The 25923-nt window shown below is 42.6% G+C and overlaps 2 protein-coding genes across 2 annotated transcripts in view; one reads left to right on the forward strand and one right to left on the reverse strand.

Moving 5' to 3' along the window:
- Nucleotides 1-490: 490 nt before the first annotated feature.
- Nucleotides 491-25923, forward strand: part of slc35f3b (solute carrier family 35 member F3b) — a 39997-nt gene continuing 14564 nt past the window's right edge. Inside the window, exons 1-2 of the mRNA XM_029521325.1 lie at nucleotides 491-607; nucleotides 1490-1704. Of these exons, the coding sequence (XP_029377185.1) occupies nucleotides 510-607; nucleotides 1490-1704 (313 nt within the window). The 5' untranslated portion in view covers nucleotides 491-509. The remainder of the gene's footprint in view (nucleotides 608-1489; nucleotides 1705-25923) is intronic.
- On the reverse strand, nucleotides 19917-22801 carry LOC115055480 (piggyBac transposable element-derived protein 4-like). Its single transcript, XM_029521324.1, has 2 exons — nucleotides 22457-22801; nucleotides 19917-22076 (listed from the first exon to the last, which is right to left on the reverse strand). Exons 1-2 carry the CDS (start codon nucleotides 22615-22617, stop codon nucleotides 20249-20251), a joined length of 1989 nt encoding a protein of 662 aa, XP_029377184.1. The 5' UTR covers nucleotides 22618-22801; the 3' UTR covers nucleotides 19917-20248.

The following is a 25923-nucleotide window of genomic DNA, read 5'->3' on the forward strand; positions in this document are numbered from 1 at the left end:
TCTTTAGAGCCACAACGCACAGAAAATACTTTTTAGGGAGATGAGTAATTATATGTGCAGCTAGATGTGTGACATTCAGGGGTCTATAGAAGGAGGACATCTTATTTTTGACCTAATGTCCTACCTAACAGTTATAATGAGCAGTTATGCGTTGAGATGATCTTGTGTAAAACTGTTTGGGGCTCACTGATGCTGCAGACAGAAGTCTGTGCTCCAAATCCTGGATTCAGACTGAAACGAGCTGAATGTCGGACCCGCAGGGTTGGGGTTAGTGAAGGAGTGAGCAGGTTTATCCGGTAGATGGCGCTGTTGCAGCGCCTCCAGGGCCCAGCGGCATCCGGAGCGGAGCGCATCCTTTCCAAGCTGGAGCAGCCTGAGCTGTGGAGCAAAGGCGGGCAGGCATATGTGTTTGGGGCTAAGGAGGAGCAGGATGGCGGTTCTGGTCTCCGTCGGCGTCTGATGAGGATTTAGACTCGCAGTAAGCTGCCCTGATTTTTGTGGCCTTGAGAATGTACGGCGATGGAGAGGGCTCGGTGTGGGACCGGGTCGGACGGCCCCACCGGGACTGTATGTGCCACCTTGGACCTCCTACTACTCTGATGCCGATGTAAGACATTTAACTTTTACTAATTCCTCACAGCCGACCGACGGAGCCAGAGGAGAGCAGGGCGCACCTGTTGCGCGCACATAAAGAAAATGAACTTTGAATGTTATAAATATCCAGAAGATATAAAGACTTATTCTCCGTGAGTCACATTAAATGCATTTAGTTTTTACAGTAATTTTAAATTGTTTAGAGACAGATTGTAATTCTATAGAGACGGCCTGCATGGAGAAATATTACCATGTTAACGGGCCAATAAATAAAGCTTTTGCGTCCACATGTCGGTTTCATAACAGCTGAGAGCCTTCCAGGTCATCTTTGTTCTACTTTGTCTGGTACACCACTTTTTTTTTAAGCAATTTTAACCGATTCTCTCTTGTGTTTATTTGGCCCTGTGGACAATAACGAGAGTGTATCTTTGCTGTGTGGTAACATGGGATCAGTGGCTGTGCTCCACTGATCCCATGTATGACGCCCGGAGCTGTCACAAGTGTTGATCCTCCATCTCTGCAAACCGCACACGATCGATTCATTAGTTTCAAGTTCCTATAAGCCTCCAGTAGGAGCTAACCCCGGTGCATAGTAGCCTATACAACAGTTGCAGGACCAGTCACTTTGGCTTAGTGTCTTTCTAACTCTGTTGTGTTGCTGATGGGGCGCAGGGCCAGTGAAGGATGATGATTTCTGTAGAAGAGGCGCTGCAGGGGCCCTGAACTGCACTGGCAGTGCATGCTCTCACATTATCAGCTCATACACACACTTTTGCAGGCTAACCCTTGTCGAACCAATCGGTCCTACTTTGCATTGCAACCCTAACACCCCAATACCCCCCCCCCTCCATCTGCCCCCCTCCCCCTTTTTTTTTTTTTGCTCTTTCATTCCCAGCGGGATGCGCAAGTCTCCCGACGTGAGCCCAAGAAGGCTTTCGGACATCAGCCCTCAGCTCAGACAGCTGAAGTACCTGGTGGTGGACGAGGCCATCAAGGAGGACCTCAAGTCCTCCCGCTCAGTCGAGGACATCAACAGCGCGTCCATAGAGGAGCGGATACTGCGGATCACCGGCTATTATGGCTATCAGCCCTGGAGCGCCAGCTACAAGAGTGAGTCCGTTTGCACACACACACACACACACACACACACGTGGATTTCTGTAAGGAGCACTGATTCAATGTGGTGTCCAATAGGAGATGTGTTCAGGTAGGCTGTGTATGAACTAATGGCGCTCACCTTTCCAAGCGATTGCGCTTGCCACAAACACTCCACTGGAGCTGGTTGTGCGTAAATGATTGGTGAGGCAAACAAAGCTCTTAAGCAGCACTTTGTTGTGTTGTGTGGCCACCTGACCGGTGATCAGTGTGAGTGCATGGAGTTACTCTATGCAATAATGCAGGCTGTTTTTAATCTGCACCAACCCGTGGTCAGGTTTCATGTTACTGTGCGATTTAAAGGGATTATGGGAAATCATTGTTTGCATTATTATCAGCCTGAGGTGATATGATGTCCCCACCTCCCAACTCCCCCGTATCAACCATGACATCAAGTGAAGGCAAAGCACCAGGGTTTGTGCTCCGTGTGCTGTGTGAATAATAACAGAGCTGATGCTGCCCATCTCTGTCATTACCACTGCATCTAAATGTCCCTGGTGATAATTAGTTGTTTCTGGTTGTTGCAGACATTGGAGCCAGTGTTTGTCTCTCTGCAGTTTGGAATGTTGCTCACGGTAGCTTTTGTTGTTGTTGTTTGTTTTGTTGTTGACATAGCTTTTTTGTTTCTCTCTGTGGTTTTCCTTTTCTGCATCCTTTCAGTTTATTTGCATCATAGAAAAACAGAAAAAACCCTGAGCCATAGTCGCTGCAGCTCCCGGGATGGGATGGATAACCATCTTGCCTCCCTTGCTCTTTGGCTTCACCTGGTATCTCACTCGTGTGTGGTGGCGTGAGGTCAAGTCTTTCAGTTGGACTTTGTTGTGATTTAGCAGGTGGCAATTTCTGTTTGTCAATTTCAAATGAGACAGATGGCAATATGATGATGATGATGATGTGAACCTTTATTCTCCCTTAGGGAATTTTCTTTGCACAAGATGGCATAAAAACATATAACCATATAAAAGTATCATTGTGGTTGCTGTTGTGCAAGTGTGAGGTGCTAGAATATAGTGCTAATTTAGAAAAAAATATCAGTTTTTGGAGTATTAAACAGCTGCAACACCAAACATCTAAACACTGCAGATTGGGACAGTGGTGACTGAAGTTTTTAAAGAGGGAGGGATGTTTATTTTAATTTGATTTAAAAAAAAAAAAAAAAAAAAAGGCTTCTAAAGCAATAGCACTTAATATACATCACTACTGTTGATGAAATACATGTATTTTATTTATTTTGTGTCCCTTCACAGACAATTTAACACGATGAGTTGAATATGGTTATTCTAATCCCAATTTGAAAATGCAGGTGGTTAGACGTAATTGCGAATTCCTCTTAAAGCGCCCAAACATTTCATATCATTTGAGATAACTGCAAAGCACGCATCCTGTGTTCAGAAGAGAAATGTTCACCTGAGCAAACAGCCACCAGTTGAGTTATACAGCAGAGTCTGTCTTCTAAAATGTTACATTTTGGGTGACAGCTGAATTGCAAACAGAATATTTCAGTGTGAGTTACACTTTTACATCAGACTTTTTTTCCGTGTTCATACCCATCAGGGGATTTCCAGTTAATTGGCCTTCCAGGAACTATCGAGTTCATGCCACTTACTGCTGTACCCAATAAATCTAACATAAAGTAAAACAAAAACGTGCTCTGTTCAAAATCAACACAGCTCTCAGCCCATCTGGCTCACCTATAGTGGCAGCTGCTCCTGGTGGTTGCATGCCATGGCTGAGCAGAACAGAATCAGCCCACAGCACCCCTCCGACAAACACACAAACACATGCACGCATGCACGCGACCTGTCTACATCAAAAACAGTAATAGAAAGCAAAAGTGGCTGCTGGCTGAAGAGTAGAGGGCCAGTTTTAAGAGAGACAGGTGGCTGAGGACTTCTCAGCAGGGTGCAAATAGATGGCAAATAGACGGTACCACCTGCCATTTCAAACTGGCACATGCACTTTCACAAAGGAGTAAGCAGAGTGAGAGGAAGAGTGGGGCTAGTCGTAGACTGTGACTGCTCCTGGGGATGAAAGATTGGCTGTGGTTTGACTTCTCTGTCTGATTTAATGGATCATTTTAATATTCTGCATATGAGAGCAGAGGGGTCGTTAGCATTCAGGATGCTGTCATTAAATTATGAGTTTAACTACATGAGTAACTGAGCTGAAGTCTTGCTCATTTATCAAACTGGTCTGAGTAACTTTCCATTCGGTCTGCTAAGCAAACTCAAACTGTATTGCGTAGGTTTACAGGTTTGTCCAATTTACCCCAGGATGGCTCTGCATTCAGGGTGTAAGTGTATTTGGAACATGCTATCAATCTATTCACCTGCCTGCATATCACGTAGCTTCACTGCCTCCTTTTTGATCACATTGTATCTGTCTCCCCTCTCTCCTCACTGGAATAAATTGACATCACACAAAAATAGCCAACATGCACCCAGCCTGAAAGAAAATCACTTTGTGTCTCATCTGAAAAAGGCCATAGATGGAGGAATTGATGTCTATATCAAAGAAAAGGTCACTGGTGAGTAGAGAAAGGTTACTGGAGAGAATATGTTGAGTTACTATACAGCGGAGCCAAAAAGTTTGAATGCAAAATATATCTGATATTTTCACCTAAAAAATCCCAAAGTTAAAGCATTCAGAAATGTTTAAAAATCCAGGAAGTCACAGTATGTAAAATGCAGGAGAAATGTTTAAGATTCGACACTATTCCAAAAGTGACAAACTTGACTTCTTTCTTCAAAATGTCCTCAAGGCTTCCATAATTGTATCTGATTCATTTGTGTACTGAGGCAACACTTTTCTCATTAGTATTGCAACAGAAAGGATATGAAAGCGTCAGAAGTAAAATTTTTATTCTCAGCAAATCGGGGCTTCCCTGATAGACTATAGGTGTCTAACGGGGGGTTTGGATCAGTGGTATCCAAAATGTGGCCACAACAGAAGATCAAATACATTAAGCGAGGTTTCAAATTCATCTTCATCACAGATACAGACTTTTTAAAATAAAGCTCGCAAGACTAAAATCAGCAGGCTTGCTGTCAGAAGAAGGCTTTCTTGTTGTGGTCCCAGCAGACAAGTAGCAGTTTGTAAGTCCTTTCTCAGGAGGGGAAACAAGGCCAACTGCTTGGGGTGGGCTGAAAATACAAAAACAAACAAAAAAAAAAAGTTGTGTTGAAATTTAAGCAGTGACAGGACATTGTATAACAAAAAAGAGAGAGGAGGATTATACTGTGGCCTATCACACCCGCAATGAGATGTGGAGGGGCCAAAATTCAAGCCTGGGGATGTTTTTGGGGTTGGACACCACCGCTGAATCAAATACATCCCAACCAAGCCTGCATCTTTCATACTGCAGTGGAATAATGAACCCAAACACAGTCCACACTATCATGGAGACTCCTCCACGATTAACCTGGGTTCAATCCCATAAAATATTTATGGGAGCACCTGAAGAGTGAAAAATCAGCCAGTGTATGATATATATATATATATATATATATATATATATACCGGTGCGGTCGTTGTTGCAGATGTTGCAGATGTTTTATCTATCTCATTGCTTCCTTGGGGTAGTTCAAATTAGATGTTTTCTTATTAAAACATATCCACATCCTTGTTAATGAAATAGAAATGGGTGGGATGTTGCCATTGCAGAATCTGATATCACTGTTGCAGATTTAGCCTGTGAAGATCCAGGGAAGCTCTGTTCACACACGGAAAACAAGTGCGATCACTTTTCTCTTTGCCTGCAAAGTCTTGGTGACACATGACACAAAGATTATTTTAGTGACGCCTCTTGAACTTCATCTTGAGTTGAATGATTCCAACAGAACATTAGAAGTGTGTGCTGCCTTCTCTATGATTAAATGTATTAATCAAAAGAAGAGTTGGTTGAGTTGCTCAGGTAGATTTTCAGGGTATGTGTTGATTCCGTGAACAGTATTATGCTATCAAAGCTTATTTTACCTCAGAGCCTCATAGAAAGACCTTTCTTTTGCTTGGGAAGTAGTCCCCGCAGGTTTGTCAAATTCCACTGAGAAGTGAAACATTCGTCCAACAAACAGACTTTGTACTTTTCCTAATTTACTCGCACTATCTATCACAAATGTGGCATCCCCTCTGGTGCAAATTTAGAGCTTCACGAGGCATGAAATGAGATTGGATTCTATTTTGGGCTCAGGGTTTTTTGGCATGGTGAGACTCCATAGCGGAGCAGGTTGGAGGGCGCCCATGTGGCCTTGTACACTGCTGGCAGTAGCAGGGCAGCTGGAAGGGACGGGCTCACAATGACAGTGACTCTGTTCAGCTCAGCTGGCGCAGCCGCATATGCTCGGCTCCTAGCAGATTCGTTGGAAAAGCACTCTGGGAAATGTGGACTAGCAAAAATAAAAATAAATGGCAATAAGTTTTAAGGGGACTGTCCAGTAAGAAATCTATAGTCTTCCCATATTTACCAGGTATTTAAATGACGTTTCGGTTCCTCCTTTGTTTCACGCAGACAGAGAAAGATTCATTGACTGCTTCACTGACTTAGAGGAAGTGAAACTTCCCCGACCTTGATCCTCTTCATCTACATCTTGGCTTTTTTCAAGCGGAGCCGCTAAATGCACCGAGCGGCACAGTGCTGTCAAGTAGGCTGATGCTCAGTCAAGGGACAAGATCCTCGGCTTATGTAAACGGGAGTTGCTGTAAAACTCAAATATGCGCTCACGTGCACAATCATCCACAAAGAGGCAGAGCAAGGAGAGAGAAAAGAGATGGAGACAGCAGTATTTAGGTAAACAATTAATTTCCCTGCAGGATTTCATCTCTGCACTGCTCCTCAGCTTCTTTATGTATTTTTAAAACACTACTCCATGTTTTAGTGATATGCATAACATACAAGACACCGAAAAATATCATACACCCTGAGGAGTTCAACATCATAGTGTGTTTAATATTTAATGTAGAAGGGTTATATGATAGTGGGACTGATATTTATGAGATTATTTGCACATACGGTCCTTTCCCACTTGCGGGTGTTTATGTATCAATAGAAGTGGAGGGTCACTCTTCACCAGAGGAGCTGAGGCATTGTCTCTGGAGGAGCATGAGTTCTGAGCAACAAATTATCCTGCGTCAGCTCTCAGTCAACCAAAGATACTAGAAAATGAGCAATGACAGGATCAAGCACACAGTTTCAGCGGAAGAGATATTTTTTGAACGTGTCTCGTCCAGATTCTGATTCATCACAGCGACAGGTATGCGAGGTTGTCTAAGTACTAGTATCACTACATTTTCCTGCTCCAACCAGCCCTTAAATAATTTTTCTCCACTCTTTTCAAAAACAGTTAGTTTCTTGTTCTACCCAAGCTGTGGTATTAAGGCTCCTCTGAAGAAGTTGTCTTAGTCTCTTTTTTAACCGTCTCCATTACAGTAGAGGCAGCTTCTGTTGCGTAACATCACATCTATAATTGATAAGGGGTGCATGGATCATTACACACCTGCTCCTGAGGTTCCAGCTGGAGCCCAGTTGACTAGAGGAACTGCAGAATCAGCTCTCCCAGACTGAAGGAGAACAAAACCCCCTCTCAGCTGCTCGTATCTGCTCTGTGTCATCTAAAGTGGTGGAGGTGATGAGCCAGGATAGCGTGGAAGAAGAACAGCACCACCGATTCAGTGGGGATAACACAGAGTCGTGGCGATGATTGAGTCTTACCTCAAAGATGGGTGCTTATTAGAAGAATCATTTGGTATTTTTTGCCAAGAGCGATGTGATGGATATGCTGTTTGCACGATAACACGCAGAATCTGTACGTTTAAGCTTGATTTTCTAAGAATTAGCTGAATTACAGCTTTGGTGCTGTGCTTCTCAGGGCTCCCATTTCCTTGTAATGGAAATCCTGCCAGTTTAATGTCAAATCCTGCCCTGCTGTCATCCCTTTCTCCTCCTCGCTCCTCTTATCTGCGGTTAATTAGAAGTTGTGAAGTGATGACTCCTACCTCCGCGTAATTAATCCAGGGTCTGCTGTGGCCATACACAGCACGTCATTGTCTGTGTTAGCCACAGAAGAGCGCTGCTTGGGAACAGGAAGAGCGGAGTGTAAATGGGGCTGTGCAAGTAATTAGGAGGCTTATTTAGGCATCTTAACTGAAAGAAGTAGAAGTAGAAAGAAGAGTATTGATGCCACTTTGTTATACCGATGCAAAGACAAGTCCTCACCAAATGCAGCTAAGCTGATGAGTCCTTTCATTTAGATGATGCTTTATTTTATTTTTGTGTATATATCTTTCTGTTTTTAGCAGTTAGAAAAGTAAGTGCAGATATCATTTATGTAATAAGAACAAAACTGTAAAAGCAAAAAGGATTCTCCTGTCATACCTCTTAAAGCAATCTAACCTCTTTCCATTTAAATTTTTCAACCATATTAAACCCTTAAGAATATTTAAGCGTCCTAACCTATCCTGCACATTTTTTTTTTCCTTTCCTCTGACAAGCGTTATTTTCCAGTATAATGTTGCTTTTTCATATTCTGAAGAGACTATGAACGGTGATTGGCTTGAATTGCGCTGTGCAACTGGCAGATGACCTTCTCGCTGCATTTAGGACTCAGACGCTGGAGTCCAACACTGAAGGTGTTAGTCACACTTCTTCCATGACAGCTGATTAAGATGGCGAGGTATTCCAGCAGAGAGCAGGACAGTGACATATTAGAGCTGCATAAATCAACCTTCAAATGACTGTGGAATATGAAAGAAGGTTGCAAACAGCGAAGGAGTCACAGCTGTCCGTGTAAGACTGTTTTAAGACATATTTGATATTAATGATCATTACTTCAGCCCTGGCTGCCTAACTAGGTATAGATATACTGTATGTTTCAAATATGAGGTGATGCATACTTTGCTCATATTGCTCGTACATGGTGATACATTAGTGCAACTGGCAAAACCCCCTAACACAAATCAGGCAAGATACATTATCTAAGATCATTGAAAATTATCTGATTTATCTCTTATTCTTTTGTAATATCTTTTGTTCATTCTCATTAGTTGACGTATCACATCAGTGTACTTGTGCAGTCGTGATTACGCAGTCTTTCTGTTTTCAATAAACAAAAAGGCCAAATGAGTTATTACTGAAAATGAGTCAGTTTAACACCTACAAATCAGAACGCAGGGCAGAAAGCAAGTGAGTAAACATGATGTGTACAGTACAGCTCCCCTCCCAGGCTCAACAGTCTCCCATCAGCATTAGAGTGACTCATGTTATCCAGAGTACAGAGAGGGTGACTAATCCATAAAGTGTTAAATTACATTTGTTTGAAACCTGGGACAAATGAAAATGATACCAAATGTTCCAAAGAGATGACATTTATTTATTTTAGTCATACTCAATTATGTTTAGACTTCAGTGTGTATTTCAGACCAGTGTGATGTTGTGAAGGATTTTAGGAATAGTGAAAGGTGAAATAGAAAGTAACTTAAAAAATAGCAAACAATTTGGACGTCCCTCACTGATGTTGAAATGCTGCACACAGCGTCGCACAAACGCACCTGATACACGATCTTGCTGGTTGCAAAGATGTACAAAGCCGTAGTCAGATGTATTTCAGCCTTTAACAAGTGTCCTTGCTCTTCAACTCCATTTGCGTGACTCTCCACATGCCGTTTGTGTTCAGAAATCCAAGGTTTAAAAATAGAAACATTATTGTTACAAGTGTCGTCTGGTTCCCCACCAGCTTCCTCCAACACACTGTTATACTGTCCTCTTGCCCCAGCACAGTCATGCAACATCTGCTCACACATTCACTGCATTTCTCATACACTGTATGTGTGACTGAATCTTTGCAGCGGGGTGAGAGGAGCAGTCGCATCAATCACCCCATCTGCTTCACACTCATGAACCTCAATCTATTCCAGCTCTCTGTCCTTGTTTGTGTGGCTGTTTCTGTCACTGCTGCAGCCGGGAAAAAAAAAAAGGGGGTGGGGGTGAGCTCAGCATGTGACATTTATGATGAATGTGGGCAGGGGTTTCTAAGTGTCAGCGCACAACATTTAGAGAACACCTTACTCTAATTGGTTTGTTTACCTGTCAGATCTCAGAGCCGAATGACACTGAGTGGTGCTGGCAGTGTAGTTACGGTTATGGCTGTCTTTCTGCTATCTTTTGGAGATGGAAGAGAGATTTTGTGGGGGAGGAGGGCAGGCTGATGTGATAGGGGAAACAGTACAGCTAAGCCTCCAGGACACAGTGCTTGGTTGTACCATAGGAGCATCACATAAATCCATACCACCAACCTTCTATGACGATATTGTGAATATATTGTGGTAAAGTATCTTCAAAGTTTTTTTTTTATTTTTTTTTACATCTTAGGATATACACTTTTTATACACTGCTTCTTTGTAGAGATTTCGGTCTGTGCTTTTGAAAAGATGGATATCACCGGTCTGTGAATATGAATCTGCTGCCAGCAGCCTCTGTCCACAGGGGAGAAAACTCCAGCGCCAATGATCTTGCTCATTAACACGCCGCGAATCTCAGTTGATTTTCAAAGTTCAAGTTGCTTCTAAACTGGTACAAACAGGACCGCCTGGTCATACAGAGGTAATATGTTGGACCGTGTCTTAACTGGTTCCTGAGCAACTTATAGAAACTGTAGGACACTGAACCCAAAAAATAGCCCAGCACAGGACTGACGCAGCACAATTTTATCATTCCACTCCAATTTTTGTGTAAATGAAACAATCACTGACATTAGAGGCCCAGGTAGTGTAGCTGTGGTTTGTTTTGTTTTGGGGTTGTTGGTTTTTTTTTTACCTTTGGACAGCATGGCTTTATAATAAGTTCAGCTAATGCTAGACATTAGAGTGGTATCCGTGTTCATCTAAGTTTCAGCAAGACAGTGAATAATGAAAGAGTGCACACAGGTACACAATCTCTCTTCTTTTAATAGGGTAAACATACAGTCCAGGCAGATGTGTCAGAGAAAAACAGATGAGGCGTAACAGAAAAACAACCAGAGTGGATGAAATTATTTGTACGTGATGGCGACACCCACTCCTCCTCTGCGGTGTGTACTGTCTGAGTTGGCACCTCTGCATGAGAAAAGAAAAATACTGGCACCTGTTTGACAGCTGATCTTTTTATTGTGATGCTCAAAGGAGAATAATCCTCATCGAACACGGTGTTCACTCAAACTTCCCTCTTTTTAAACTCATCAGTTGTGTTTATGAGGTAACACACATCATAAAGAAGGAGATGCTTAGTTGAAATAGGCATGATTACACAGATGTGTTGCAACTCCAGTGGTAATTTCACATCAGTAGATTGTTCCCTCGTCAGGTCTTTCTTATTCCATAGATTATTGTTGGCCTTGCAGAAGTATCACTAATGACTGTGAGAATGTAAGCAGTTGATTTCCTTTGGAACTCAGAGGCCAGGGGCAAGTGCATCCGACCATCTCTCCAGTTGTTTGCTGCGTTGAGGGTTTCATAAATAATGAACAATAGCAACGTGTAAGCATGGTGGACTCCCGAGATGATGAGTTTCCATGAGTCTTGACTGATGAAGCCCTGAAGTGCTAAAAGTCTTGATACAGTATGATACAAACTGTTCAAGCTGCTGAGGAGGACGTGACTTAAAAGATATTTCATGTTCCTTATTTTATGTTTCCTTCAAGCGTGCTCAGTTATAGTCATATATATTTTTGAGTAAGGCGGCACCTACTTTTGAAAAACCTCAACACAAATGTAAAAGCCTATTTGAGGTATTTATGGTTTTATAGGTTCTTCTAAAAGACGACAGAGTAAAGATGGACAGCAGCTGTGACTTTAAAAATAACTCCCAAAAATCTGATGATATCCAAAACCAAAAGAGATTCACTTTAAATAAATCCTCCAATCTGAGAATTTGGTTATTTTCAAAAGAGGCTTGAGTGAATAATCAATATTGAAAATCATTTTGCTTCAGCTCTAAATGACTCCAATAATTACTTGCTAATTAAAAAAAAAAAAAAAAATCTCTGTCCAGTAATTAACCAACCTATCAAAATTTTATTGTGCTGTGGTCTCATGGGAGTCTTTCCAAACCCAGACCCAGGATATTTTCTGTGAGAAGTCCTCTTTGAGAGTTTATCATGAGGAATTAATTGAAGTATTAAATCAAGAGGTCTGTCATGGGGCTGTAGTCTGTTGGTTCACCAAGGGAGAGAGTCTTACCCGTGCATGTCACTGTAAGTCATTATTACACCCCCCCACCCTCACCAGCCCTCAACGTGGGTCAGGAAATCAGGCAATTAAGGGAGCCGTGGATATGGATGAGAGCCGACAGCCATTGGGGGAATGCAGAAGGCCTGAACCTCCTCTCCCCCTCGGGGAATTGACTGGTCCACATCCCTCAGCCTACGACATGTACGGAACAACCACTTGATCACAATGCTTATTCAAATCAAGCCAATGCCCAGGCCTCCATTTGCCCAAGTACTTACTATTGACAATCACTCCACGCATTAAGGACAGCTCTCTGACAGATCTGTGTATCACTGAAATTTTAGCTTTGATTACTGCATTTTCTCTCCAGTAGACTGTTTTTCCGTCTATTCACCCAGAATTCACCCAGAAATGTTTGTAAAATACATCAGGACTACCAGGTTTATCGCAGGTTATGGAGTTTATTATACTGTCTACGGTGAATCAATGTTTTTAGTTTAAGGCTGATTGAGAAACCCTTATGCAGAGCACCTTTCTCCTTTTCCTCAGTGGGAATTCAGAGTAATCACTGGGGAGAATGAGGTGTGATTTCAGGGGACATTTGTCAGCCATGTTGCCTACACTGATCTTATAATGAGGAGGGGTCACCAGAATAATGAATTGCCTCATTTTTGATAATTCCATCACCAGCTGATAAAGCAAACAGAGCCTCTGTAAACCCCATAACAAGTGTACTAAGTTGTGCATTTTACAGCTTCGAGGAACACAAGGGCATCGAGATCTATTTTCGTCCCTCAGCGACTGCTCACTATTTGCCTGCGTGCTCGTGTTTGAGGTTGAGAAGTGGCGATGGAGGCGATGTAAATTTTACAATGCTGACAACACACACACACACACACACACACACACACCTGTCCATGGCCTTTCCAAGGCCTTTCCAAGGCCTCCAACCACCTGCTGTATTGCGGGTTGAAAGTAAGGTTTGCCACTGATCAGAAACCAGTTTAATTAGCGTTGAAAGCGACCCCGGCTGGGCGGCGCATGCTTCAAAGAAAAAAAACAAGCGGGTCTGAAGCCTTCTGACAACATGATTATTGAGGTCCAAATTAAACATGCCAGAAAAACTTTTATACTGCTGGTGCAGCTGCCAACTGTATTTAACTACTAGTTACTTTCTGTGTGTTTGAACCTGCTCCCTCACTTTGAATTATTTACTTCAAAAGGCAGAGTCCTTTGCACAATTTCAGTCTGCCAGCCTCAGTTATGTTTAAGCAACATGATTCATATTGCCAAATCTCTCCATAATTGAGTGTCTCAGGTGTATTGCTTTTCTCCTATTTATTTTTTGTAAAGGATGTTCACACTTGTGTCAGCCGTCTCTGTGCCACTATGAGTCACATAGAGAGAGTTTAGTTTACTCATTTAATCTCCTGTGTACTCTGGGTTACAATTTGGCTGTCTCTGCAGGAGTGAGTGAGTTTAAAGGTGGCAACAGGTCCTTCATGTCCTTCATCAGCTGATGATAGTTTCACACTATAGCCAAAATGAAGAGTCACAGGATTAGCCTGGCAGTTAGTGAGGTTGGATTCAAACAAATTAACGGGTTTGAGGCCCCTGCGTGGCACAGCATGTTGAAGCATTATGCAGAAACACCAATTACTCCTTGCTCCATCTCCAACCCTTTTAACCAGCAGTAATATACTGGCTTTTCAATGTCTCGACCCAAATAATGAGGGAGACAAGTAGATCTGTAGCTTCAGGGATCAATAAAGGAATACCAAAAATTCAGGGAGGAATAGAAAACAGTGGAGCTTGCTTGAAATTCAGGATACTGCTGATTCCCTGTATTAATAAACCTTCATTAGTGGCCTGGTTTTAAACTAACCTGCCTTGGAGCACTATATGTATGAATGCAGCCTCATATTGTGGCATATCCACACATAGCAGCTTCAAGTAAACCCAACTAAACTCCATCAATACTAATAATAGTTAATTATACTAATTTAGCTTATGATTGCTGTTAGAAGATGTCAGTGTCTCCTATTTGTGTGATACTTAATTTTTAGCATGTCTCAAAACTGAAAATACACATTTCACTGCAACTTCCCATCCTGGGATAAATAAAGTATATCTATCTATCTATCTTCACTGAATCTGGCCCTTGGCTTTGAGATTTTCAGTCAAAATCAAACAAAGAAAGGACTTCAGAAGGTTCTAGAAGATGTGTTGACGGACGTTGCTCGTTTAATGGTCAAATGCATAACAAGCAACTCTATGGTTTTATTTCCATTCTCTAGAGAAACTGCGAAAAAAGATCTCCATGTTTTTACAAAGTTCCTTTGTATAATATAACACACTCTTAATCCATCTGTTATAACTTGGTTCGGTTTAAGAAGTATGAGACACCTGGCTAAAGGGAAGGTAAACGAGATTTAAAGCAGAGAGGTTTAAACCTTTTCGCTGGGAGATGGACACAAAAGCAAAAGTCTGGAGTAACAACAACCTTGTATTTGAGATACCCTAAGATAACCTAAAAAGCCGCTCTTGAAGCTAATTTTCAGTGATTATTTTTTCCATTTTTATAAAGGCACTATAGGTCCATGTGGCTGCTAGCAGCGTTGCCAGTGCTGTTTAGGGTCGCCCGGGACTCTCTGGGCCTTTTTGTAACCTCACTATGGAGAATGTACCTTGAAAAGATCAAACCAAAGAGCTAGTGGCTCAAATGTGACAGGGCTCTAATAATATCCACAGAAAGGACATGAAAGAGAGCAGGAGGTGAGACGTCACCCCACAGAGACCTGCCATGATGCACGGCTCCACTGAATGTGTCTGTCTGTTTGTATTTAAGTGTGTTGCATTGTGCGTGTGTTTTCAGTTTATGTGGGTCATTTCATCACCTTTCATCACTGCTGTCCCACTTTTTGCTCCACTGCTGGGTTGCAGTTTGATTTCTTGGTCCTTTATTTTTTTCTTTTATCCAAACTCTGAGCTGAGGTGTCTTCATGTCAGATTGTCCTCACTGTGTACATGTGGTCACAGCTCCCCCTACAGAAACATTGGAGGCTCTACAATGTCAGCATCGTGTCCCCACAGGTTTGTCAATTCAAAGGCTGGTTTCATCTGCATCCAACACACAGAAAATTCAACTTCCAAGAGTCTAATTTCCTTTCATTAAAACAGTTTTGATGGCAGCACAGGAAGGAGTACAGCGAACAATATTTGAAATTCATGCCCACACTGAAAGCTTGGATAATAACCTTATACAGATGCAAGTGGTGGAGAGAAGCTTTTACGGAAATGCTGCCCCCATCATTACAGCAATTGAGAACAATTTGAATAATGTCACACGCATTTCTTTCTCTGTGTCAGAACCGCAACGAAATCTAGTTTAAAAATGCATAAAATGCATAGTTCAAGACCGGCCCGGTGCAAAAATGAAAATACAATTCATCCAGATGTATCCTGGAGCTACATTACCTGTTAAGTAGACCTTAAAAATTCAAAAGTGATACTGTGACTTGACAACAGAGGGAGCAAGCGGCATTCATTAGAGAGATCATGAAGTATTATTTCCCAGGAGAAATTTCTCTTTTTAACCAGTAGTTGGGGTGCAAGGGTCAGTTTCTTTGTCTAATGAAGGGAAATTAACTTGGCTCTTTATGGGTAATGTGACAGTTACAAGCATAATAAAGATGGATTCCTTAACAGTCTTGCTCCTCTTGCCTATTAGCAGTTTTAATTAGGAGTAGATGGAAGATGTTGATTATAGAGGCTGGTTAGCAGTTGGATTACTGAACCAACAGGCTCAAACTGGTCGGGGAAAGTAGTTGCAGTTGTCACCTAGAGGGAATTTCTGATGTTTGTAAATGACTAAGACGTTGGAAAATACAGTGTGTGTGTTGTTTGTGAAGATGATGCATACAAAAAGTGCTTGGAAAAGCCGTCGAAGCTGAGCCTGCTGATGATAACACAGGACTGTTAATTAACGGCGTCTCTTTGGCTGTGTCTGCTGTCTGTCTTCCATCATTTAAAAAAACTTGTAGCTTTTACTGCCCACGTAAAGAGCAGTGTAAAATCAGTTTTAGCACCTGTACTGGACCTGCCTGCACGTCTGCACCACAAATCAAATGTTTGCAAATCAGATGTTGTAACTCTGAAACAGCATTAATTGGAGAGGAGAAACGTGGCGTCTGATGCCAATTCCTCTGGAGAGAGATAAATTTAATGGAGACTCTGTCTTCCTGATTAAGCGTGGGCCGCTGGGTTAGAGTGTGATTATAAGGGCTATCAAGAGGCATTGCAACTTGATGGCATTTAATAGATGTTGCTGGGCTTTATTAGCTGTGGTTGTAATTTAAAGGGAGACCCACCCTTGTTTAAAGTGGCAGCCAATCTCTGTCTTTCCTCTAGTCGATTCTGGAGAGATTATAAAATCTGTAAACTCTCTCACTGTTTTTTTTTTTTTTTTTTTTTTTTTTTTTGTGACCAGTGAATGTATGTGTTTAAGAAATTATTGGCTAATTATTACAATAAATCATCAATAATTTAGAGACTTGAATTGATTTTAAAAAAAAAATGAAGATTTTGTTGTTTATTTTATCACATAATTTCATGCTACTCTTTTCTGCAAAAAAGATATATTACAGTAATTCACAGAGGTATTTATCTCCCTGACATAGGATTTATTTGAAAATTATATTTTCTTTTCATTATAAAAAGCACCAGCAGCTATTTTCATTTGTGCTCTTTCTTAAAACGGTATTGAATGTGTAGTATCAGTTAGAATATAACAGGGAGTATAAAGGTTTCAGGGCTCTATGAAAGATCAATGTAAGTCTCAGCCACCATATGCCTCTGCATTGTAACTAAAATGGCAAAAGTGATTTGGCAACTATTTTCTCCTTCCTACAGCCCCAGGGGACCAAGCTGAGGCCATTAATCCAATAAACTGCTATTGGTTGCAATACCTTGACAGCCACTTGCCTCCACACATGAGCCAGGTCTGCTCCGGAGACGTATACGGGCCAGAAAGAGGGAGAGTTAATTTGACTTGACCTTTCTGGTACTTGAAACAAGCTGTTATTTCGAACTCTCAAGTACAAACCAACCCCCCACCCCGGGAATTGTTATTAAATGTGAGACCGGAGAGACAAGCTCATCTTCAGCTTTAATGTTTGCAGCTCCATTACCTGCTTTCCATAGTAAACAAGAGCAGATTAAAAACTCACTTACTTTTCTCTTCATGGAGGCAAACAATAACGTTGTCTCCTCAGTTTATTTAACAGAGCAAGTCCATCAATCATCCCACCATTAAAATTCATAGCATTATTAAAATTAAATTTCCAACTGTGTTTTATTTTTTGATTACAGAACCGTGTACCTGATATTTTACTGGTCAAGTAAAAATTGGCTTCAGCCTGGCATCACAAGAAGACATGCCTTAACTGTGAATATCTGGATAGTTTCCATTGTTGAGATTTTTCTCTAAAATGACAGAATCACAACAGTCAGGAGAGGTCATATTTCAGTTTGGACAGACTGATGATGGGAAACTAAGTGCTTAAAAAGCAGTTTTTTGTTTTTTGTACCCTTTTTCATTCATCTAACATAAACATAAAGATTATATGTCCCTGCTGGCCAGCTCAAACAGACTAATGTCTTTTCTGATGTTAACCTTTGTGATTGATTCGTATTCACGCCAGTTTTGAACACAGATTTGAAAGTGAATAAATCTGACCTTTGCTGTGTGAAAGTCAAAGAAATATTACATTACAGCAGACACACTTTTGCCTTTGGCCAAGAGTGCAACACTCTCCAGACTTCTTTAATTTCAGCTTGGTAAAGCTCACATAAAGTACCTGTTATTGGTGTAAGATAAGGAATTGATTTGTCTGAAATTAGCATTATTTGTGTCATTTGGATATTAAATGCCAGTAAAATCTGTTAGTGTTTCAGCTAAAGGGCAACAGCAACCGCTCTGACTCTCTGTACCAAGACAGCTAGTGCACACCCCAGACATGTTGATTTGCACTTAGTGCTTCAAGTCAATCATAGCTAAACTTTTTTTTTGCCAATGAATTATTGCATTTTGCACTCTTAAGCTCTGTCTTGTGTACTTATATTGCAGCTGCAGTACCAGTCTAAGTAGCTGGCAGTTTGTGAAGTGATTTTGTCATCCCTTTGCCTTCTCTCTAGTGTCATCATCACGTTAATATTTCACTGTGTCCAAAACGCTACAAACCAAATACCTGCAAAACTAATGACATTTCCATTGCCACGCTAACGTTTTGGAACTCCCCCGTTGTTGTTGTTATATTCTTTCTTTTCAGTTGTATTTACCAAGTCCCAAAAAAAAGATGTGTACGAGCCTTTCTGTGTTTGGCTGATAAAATTTTAGCAGCGCCGGTTCTTTGACCCGGAAAATGACAATGGCTTCTCTCATTATTTGGCACCAACAAACATTGAAGAAAGATACAAGCCTCTTTTTGAACGGCACTAGACCACTCCATTGTACATGCAGGAATTGCCTCTGGTCCTGCATCTGCTCTCATCAGCCTCTGGGTAGATATAAGGTATTCAGGGGGCCGCACTGACGGAGGAGCCTCAAAGGGTTTGGCTTTTTTACGCCTCTTTATTGCTCAGATGCGCTTAATCCTATTCATATGCAGTGTGTGAATGTGTGTTAGAGAGAGAGTTTTCATGTGGTGTCTAAAAGCGTGGACTGGTTTGATCCTCCTCCGTGTTCGCAGATAAAAGTCTGAGTCACTGACTGGGATCTTTTAATGATCTCACCCGCTCCACCTATTTCCACCGCCCCAGCTTTTCTATCAATACCAGCGAGTGCTCTTCTGTCTGAATCTCTATACTACTGAAAATTGACGAAATTAGGCTGTTTTCCAAAGACAGCTGGCAGCTGCAGCGCTCAAATGGGGGACACACATTTCATGTGCACACCAGAAAAACACGAACCGTTCACAGAGACAAGCAACAACATAATTCATGGGTGACGTGTTTATAATGTTTATCCATCAAACATCCTGCACTGTCCTTTTAGTTCGTTCACTGTGACTTCTTACACTTCATCCATTAGCTCCCATCCGCTGGTCCTGACATTTCCCATTTTCAAACCCAAACATCAGAGGAGGGGAAAGCAATGGAAAGTAGAAGAGGATCCAGTGGATTTTGTTGCTGAGGGATGTTGAAATGGGTCTGGGCAGAGTGTTTTTAGAGCTGCCTGTCCTAGTTAGCCAGAGCAGGGGATTCTTGCCTGAGTGAGGTAGAGGCTAAGCAGTGAATTATTCAGTGCTGTTTCCTTTTCGGCATGCCCATACCCAGCACTCATATACACATGCATGTTGAGCCATTGCAGGCACGTATTCATGTCTTTAAAGGGGGAGGGGGGGGGGGGGGGGGGGGTGTGTGTGTGTCACGGGGACAGCAGAGGCATTCTTAGATCAATATTTGGCTGTTCAATTTGCACTGTACCACTTACAGCAATCTGTTTTCCTCGGAATAAGGCACACGTGACGTAAACAGAAAAGGGGTTGCAGATACAATTTCAGAAACTGCTTGTTGGATTTCTCTTAGTTTTTAAGAGCGATGGAACTTGATGAGAGTCTCTGAACTGTCACTTGAACTTTTGAAACCAATTTCTGTTGTTGGTATAGAGATCAAATGAACACGAGCCATGGGACACTCAATGGTGCGCTCTCTTCTGCCTCAAAAGATGAGCTGAAGATGTTACCCAACACAAAGCCCCCACCACAACAACAAAGTTAAAAATTTATGTATAGGCCTACAATTTATTAGTTTTTTTTTCCAAATAACACTAATAGTTCTCCTAATTTTAATTATTAAATGTTTGTTTGGATTTATATGTAGGCCATAGTGGATTACCATGAAACGATTGAATCCAGATGAATGGTTTCAGCTTTCCAGCTTTTTCAATTTACTTATTGACTTTATTCTCGTTGTTTACTTTTCACGCCATTTACACAGTTTCAGATCTCTTTATTGACTGCTCATGCAAACTTAACATAAGCCATTGTGCAACAGGGATTTGTTTGACTGTGCAAATAGCTACACCAGTTGCTGTTTCTGTCCAAGCAGTTGCTCAGTTTGTGTGCTGTTACCACCTCCTACGACGTGGACGAGGGGCTGGACTTTAGGAGGCGAAAAATGTAAATCATGAACTGGAAAAAAACTTGAAAAACAGTAAAAAAGAAAAAACTGTAAAAAAAAAAAAAAAAAAACTGTCAAAACAAGTTCAGTTGTCTGTCAGGATAGACACCTGGCTGAAATTTCAGTCCTTCAAGGTGTTGGACTTTTTCTTGTCATGCCACTCTGTGAAACAGAGACGATCTGCAATCATGCAGAGAGGAACATCACAAGACCTGCACTTAAAAATGGTCTTGTTCCGCTTTCCCTGAGCACTGCAGTGAGCACAGTACTGCCTCCCAGTGGTGGCTTTGTTGCGAGGCTTTGCAGCACTCACATCTGTGACAGGTACAGGAAGACATCCCTTCGGCCTGTCTTCAGCAGCTGCCTCCTGTGGCTGTGGCGTCTCTGCTGCCTTCTCACTCTCAGCGGTCACCCCCCTGAAGTCGGCCAGCTCCAAACACAGTGCCTCCCTGAAGCCCTTCTGGGTCAGTGGAGTCCTCTGCCTCTCCATAGCCAACTCCTTGTGAAGGATGAAGCTGTTGACCACAGCGATGTCAACAAAGTGGAGAAACAGCTTCTTGTACCACCTCATCGTCTTATGGGACACAGTGAAGTACTTGATGAGAGCATCTGACAAGTCCACTCCCCCCATGTACTTGTTGTACTCCTTCACTGGCTGAGGTATAGGTACATCACGCACTGACCAGCTGCCATCATGGTTCTTGATCCGCCGCTGCGCTGTGTCGCCGCCATAGGCCTTATGAAGCGAAGAACACATAGTTACTTCCTTCGTGTCCTTCCATTTGACATACAGCAGGGGACCCTCCCTGAGCCACCTCATCTCCCCTCGTTCTGCTGTCTTGGGGAGAGCATTAACCCTGTTCTTCAGGAAACCAAGCACGTTTTCCCTCATGGTGCCACAGGCCCCATAGCGGATCTGGTGGAGATGGAGAAAAAGAGCTCTGCTGGTGTAGAAGTTGTCCACGTACAAATTATAGCCTTTCCCAAGGAAGGGCACGTGGATCAGGTTTACAGCCGCATCATAGCTCAGACCATTTCCGCTAGGAGTGAGTGCTTTCCCCTGGTACACATTGAAGTTGAACGTGTAGCCTGTCTTGCTATCAGCCAGTGCAAACAGCTTGAAACCCCACTTTATCGGCTTGGCCTTCATGTACTGTTTCATGCCATGTCTAGCTTTTGAGGCTGCCATGCGTTCATCAATGGTGATGTTCTGGTAGGGGTGGTAATATGCCTTACACGCCAACAGGATCTGGTCTTGCAGTGGCTTCAAGCGAAACAGGGGGTCATAACCAGGCTGGCCTCTGAGCTGGTCATTCACAAGGTCAGCTGCTGGGTCACTCATGTGCAGGAATACCCCGATCAGCTCAAACCTGTAGCCTGCCATCACACTGGAGGGAAAGGGGTGGCTGTGCAGGCGATCCTTCCTCCACAGATCCCTCATGGCGGAGGGCTTCACCAGGCCGAGATAAATGACAATGGACAGGTACTTCATCATGGTCTCGGTGTCCAGGGGCTTCCACTGTCCTTTCAGGAGCCGGCGCTCTGCATTCTTGTTTGTATTTTGGCAGAGAACATTCACAACATCTTCACTGAAGAACAGCATGAAAAGTTCAAGGGGGCTGTAATCCTTCTGACGATCCAGTTGCACTCCGGGAGTTCTCTGTGGACGGAAGGGGAGCGTTTGAGGGAGCTCATCCTCTTCATCAATGCCGTGCCATGGATCCAGATCCTGTGGGACAACAGCAGGCCTCTTTGACGGCGTTTTTTCTGGGCTCACGGCAGCTGCACGCTTGCGAGGACTCTGAGCAGGCAGGGAGGAAGCCGGGGAGTTGGGAATGGGAGGCTGAGGAGTGCTGGCAGGTGGTGATGGTCGACAAGGGCTGGTTGGAGACTGCGTAAGAGTGGTGGAGGGTCCAGGAACAGGGCAGGAATGAGAGGCATCTTTATCACTGAAAAAAAAAAAAAAAAAAAAAAAAGTGATTAGTCATAGCAAGGCAATTTTATTTGTGTGGCCCATTTTTATAAACAGTTTGTCTCAAAGGGCTTTACATAGCAGCTACCCTTAGACCCTCACTTCGACTGAGGAAAAACTCCAGGAAAAGCCTTTTAAGTGGGAAAAATTGGAGAAACCTCGAGTCAGCACATAAAAAAAATTCATTCATTCACTCACTCACTCACACACACACAGCCATCAATTATGCTTTATAAGTGGATTACACTAACACACCACGCCATGTTGAAACACAATTCTGCTTTACTAACACATCTTATTGTGTATTTTATATTTTACTATCAGCGGGTGACTGGACAACAATTCAACATTACTCACGTTTGGTCGAGCACGACATCGTCCCCTGGATCAAAAGCGTCTTCTTCGACCGAGTCGGCGCTGTCGAAGTCCGAGCTGTAGTAGTCGACGTCGTCGTCGCTTTCCTCGTCACTTTTCAGCACGTGCAGCCCCTCCGTCATTGTCAACACACTCGTCGCCATGTCGGTGGGAAAGAAATGGCAAACGTGCCCACGACAATAACAAAAAAAAAAAAAAAATCGGTGAAAGAAGAGAAAATCCAGGCCGACAGCATTGACCGTGTGCCTACGTGTCTGTCTCGTTCGCCTCAACTCAGCTTGAAACTAAACAAACTAAGTTGTTTGGGGTTGTTTGGGGTCAGCTGGGGCAGAGTGGCGTCACCGGAAGCTCAAAGAGCTGGCCGATCACGTGGTCTAAGTAGCCCCCCAAACTTCCCGGAAGTGGGCGATAGAAACGGGAAAAACTACAATAATCGGTAAATAACTATCACTTAGTTAACTAACCTTACTTATCAAAGTCTAATTGTGTGAATACTATTGATTTTAGTCGTTTTATTAATTTATTTATTTTTGACTGAGGCTGGTTTACGATTTTCCAAGTAACTACACAAGTGTGGACTCACAATATAATGAGTTCTTACAGGAAATAGCATTTTGATACCAATTCATATCTGCATTTCTAAACTTATCCTCTACAGATTATACATAATAAATCACACACACTTTTTTCCCCAGAAAAATATGGTGTATGTATGGTGAATACAGTATTCACCATGGTATGCTGTGCTGCATGAGGATGCTCCAGTCATTCAGAGCGTGCACATTTATGGCTTCCCCAAGCACAGGGACAGGAGGATAAAGGTCAGCAGGAACAATATGACCACCTTCATAGATTGTAAAATAAATATATATCTATGTATGTATGTATGTGAGGTAATCATATTCAAAAAATAGAAAACATTCAACAGAGAAAATAACACAAAAGCCAAGGGAAGTATCAAAAGGAGATGTATAAGGCTGAGGTTGCAGAATGTAAAAAAAAAAAAAAAAAAAAAAAGACAGGACAATCAATATCTTCATATCATGTGCTCTGGCCATCATTCCGCAGCATCAATAATAAACTTCAATGAAACAATTATTTAACTACAATAGCTCTCCCTCCATATAATGGTCTGTTGGACTGTGAAGAAATCTGGGGACTTTAAATTAGCCATAATTGCGTGGATCCCGGATAAAAACCATCAATTCGTCTCATCATTTTTTAAATTTAATATAAATCGCGCCAATTAAAGTGTTCTCTCTCTCTCACACACACACACACACACGCGCGCGCTCTCCCATGTTAACTACATGTGTCCCATCAGATCCGTCCAAACATGGTGCAGAGCTTCGGAGTTGGATGCAGCCGGTCACGGCAGCGGGGGTGTCCCAAAGGACGGAGGAGCACGGCTGCTTCGGGACAGACGGTGGTGGGTGGTGTATATGATTGGGGGGGGGGGTGGATGTGTGACGCCGGCGAATTGCAGAGACTGTCAAACTGTACGTGAGGAGAGACCAACCAGGACGCGCAGGGAAGAGCAGATTTGGGGAGGGAGAGGCAGGTGGAGGAAGGGGGTGGGGGGATACGACCAAAAAAAAAAAAAAAAAATTAAATAAATAAATAATCATCAACAGGGGGGAGTTGGATGGATTCAAATGGGAGAAGGATCACAGGAGACCGGCTCTAGAAATATCAAGAGTCCCACTAAGAGGTCTGGCGTCTGCACCACATCAGCTTCAGGGATGTAGTCGAAGCGGCTCAGAGCTCAGCCCATCCGAGCTCATCACCATGAAGAAACACTCCGCCAGGGTCGCCCCGCTGTCCGCCTGCAACAGCCCGGTGCTCACCCTCACCAAAGTGGAAGGTAGGGGAGAGTTCCCGTCCCTTTAGACCGCAGACCGGGGGAGGCTGTCTGTCTTTTTCATTTATTTCTATTTTTTACTCTAAATTTGGTGGCATCCTTCTTTTTGATGTAAAACACAGAGAGATGATTTCATTTTGAATATCTCATTCAAGGCTGCTCTGTCTGTTAACTTTAGAAAATCTTTCTGCCCGCGAGATAAAAGCAACAACAGCAAAAGAGAAAAACAAAAAACAAAAACAAGGGAATCAACCGAGCGCGCAACTTCGCCTAAAATATGGGATGCAACATTCACCGCAAATCGAACGGAATCCCATCCATTTTTTTCCTCATCATAATTCAATTGCATCGTGCCTTAATAGTAAATTCTAATCTGCTATTTTAGGCGACCCCCTAATAACGTGTTCAACAGCATTAGAGCAACTCATATGTTGTCACAGGTTCCAAATTACTTGACGCACTGATTTTGACTCATGCTGGGTTTGGGCTAAATTTGACTCTTATCCTCAGGGAGGGACTTAAATTGTTATTGCAGCAGGGATCCCCCCACCCCATTTCTCCCACCTCCACCCATTACAGACGGCAAAAAAAAAAAAAATAAAATAAATAAAAATACCAGAGCATCCCAGCAGCAAACATGTTAGTTTGTCCCTGCAGAGGCTCTGATGGAAGACCGGTCCTCTGTGGTGCCTTTAGTACATGGGGTCTCCCTGCATTGTGTGTGTGTGTGCGTGCGCACGAGAGAGAGGGTCCCCCCGCCTGTCCTGCCACCTTCAGCAGGTATATTCTCACAGCCTGTGCAGTGTGTCTCTTTGGCTCTTCTCCTCAGCCTATAGTGTAGAATGGAAGTGGGATGTTATGCATTTTTTAATCTACCCCTCAGCGACAGAGGACCGCTGAATGTCTCAGTGTTTCTGGGACAGAAAACACTTAATTGGCTGCTGATTTCATGGCACTTTTCAACAGAACTGCATAAAGCTCCTTGAATCTGAAGTGAACCCTACAGCACATCTGCGTCTCTCACGTGACTTAAAAGAAAAACCAAGAATTATATATAATGAATAAACCTTTTTCTCCTTTGCGTGATGTGCTCATCGAATAGCGCGTTGAAATAGCCTTTACAGATGAAATGACCATTATCACATCTCTGTTTATTTCAGGAGAGGGTTGCTTGTAGCATTAACTTTGTGCAGTGCTTCAATAAGCAGTCACTAAGTGGAGTGAAGATAGATTTGCCAAAATGTGAGTGCAGTCTTAAAAAAAAAAGTGATGTTTCCTATAAATGTTAATAATGGAGACAGTCATGTATATAAATTTAATCCTCAACCTCTGAAAGCGTTTTCTGTCAAAACTTGAGCTCACAGTCTGCAGACTAAGAGGCATCAGTGAGGCTTAACTGTGACTGTACTCCAGGTGTAGTGGAGCAGGACGGTCAGGGCTATTAACTGAAAATACTTAATTATTCATAATTTATGCCTGGACCAGCTGCTAGATTCTGAATGAGGAACTTTCATGCTGTTTCATATGGACACTGCAGAAGTCTAACAAATCAACGAGCAAGACGCTGGATTTGTTCCATCATAACCCC

This window comes from Echeneis naucrates, chromosome 15 (assembly GCF_900963305.1).
Source record: "Echeneis naucrates chromosome 15, fEcheNa1.1, whole genome shotgun sequence".
Lineage (NCBI taxonomy): Eukaryota > Metazoa > Chordata > Actinopteri > Carangiformes > Echeneidae > Echeneis > Echeneis naucrates.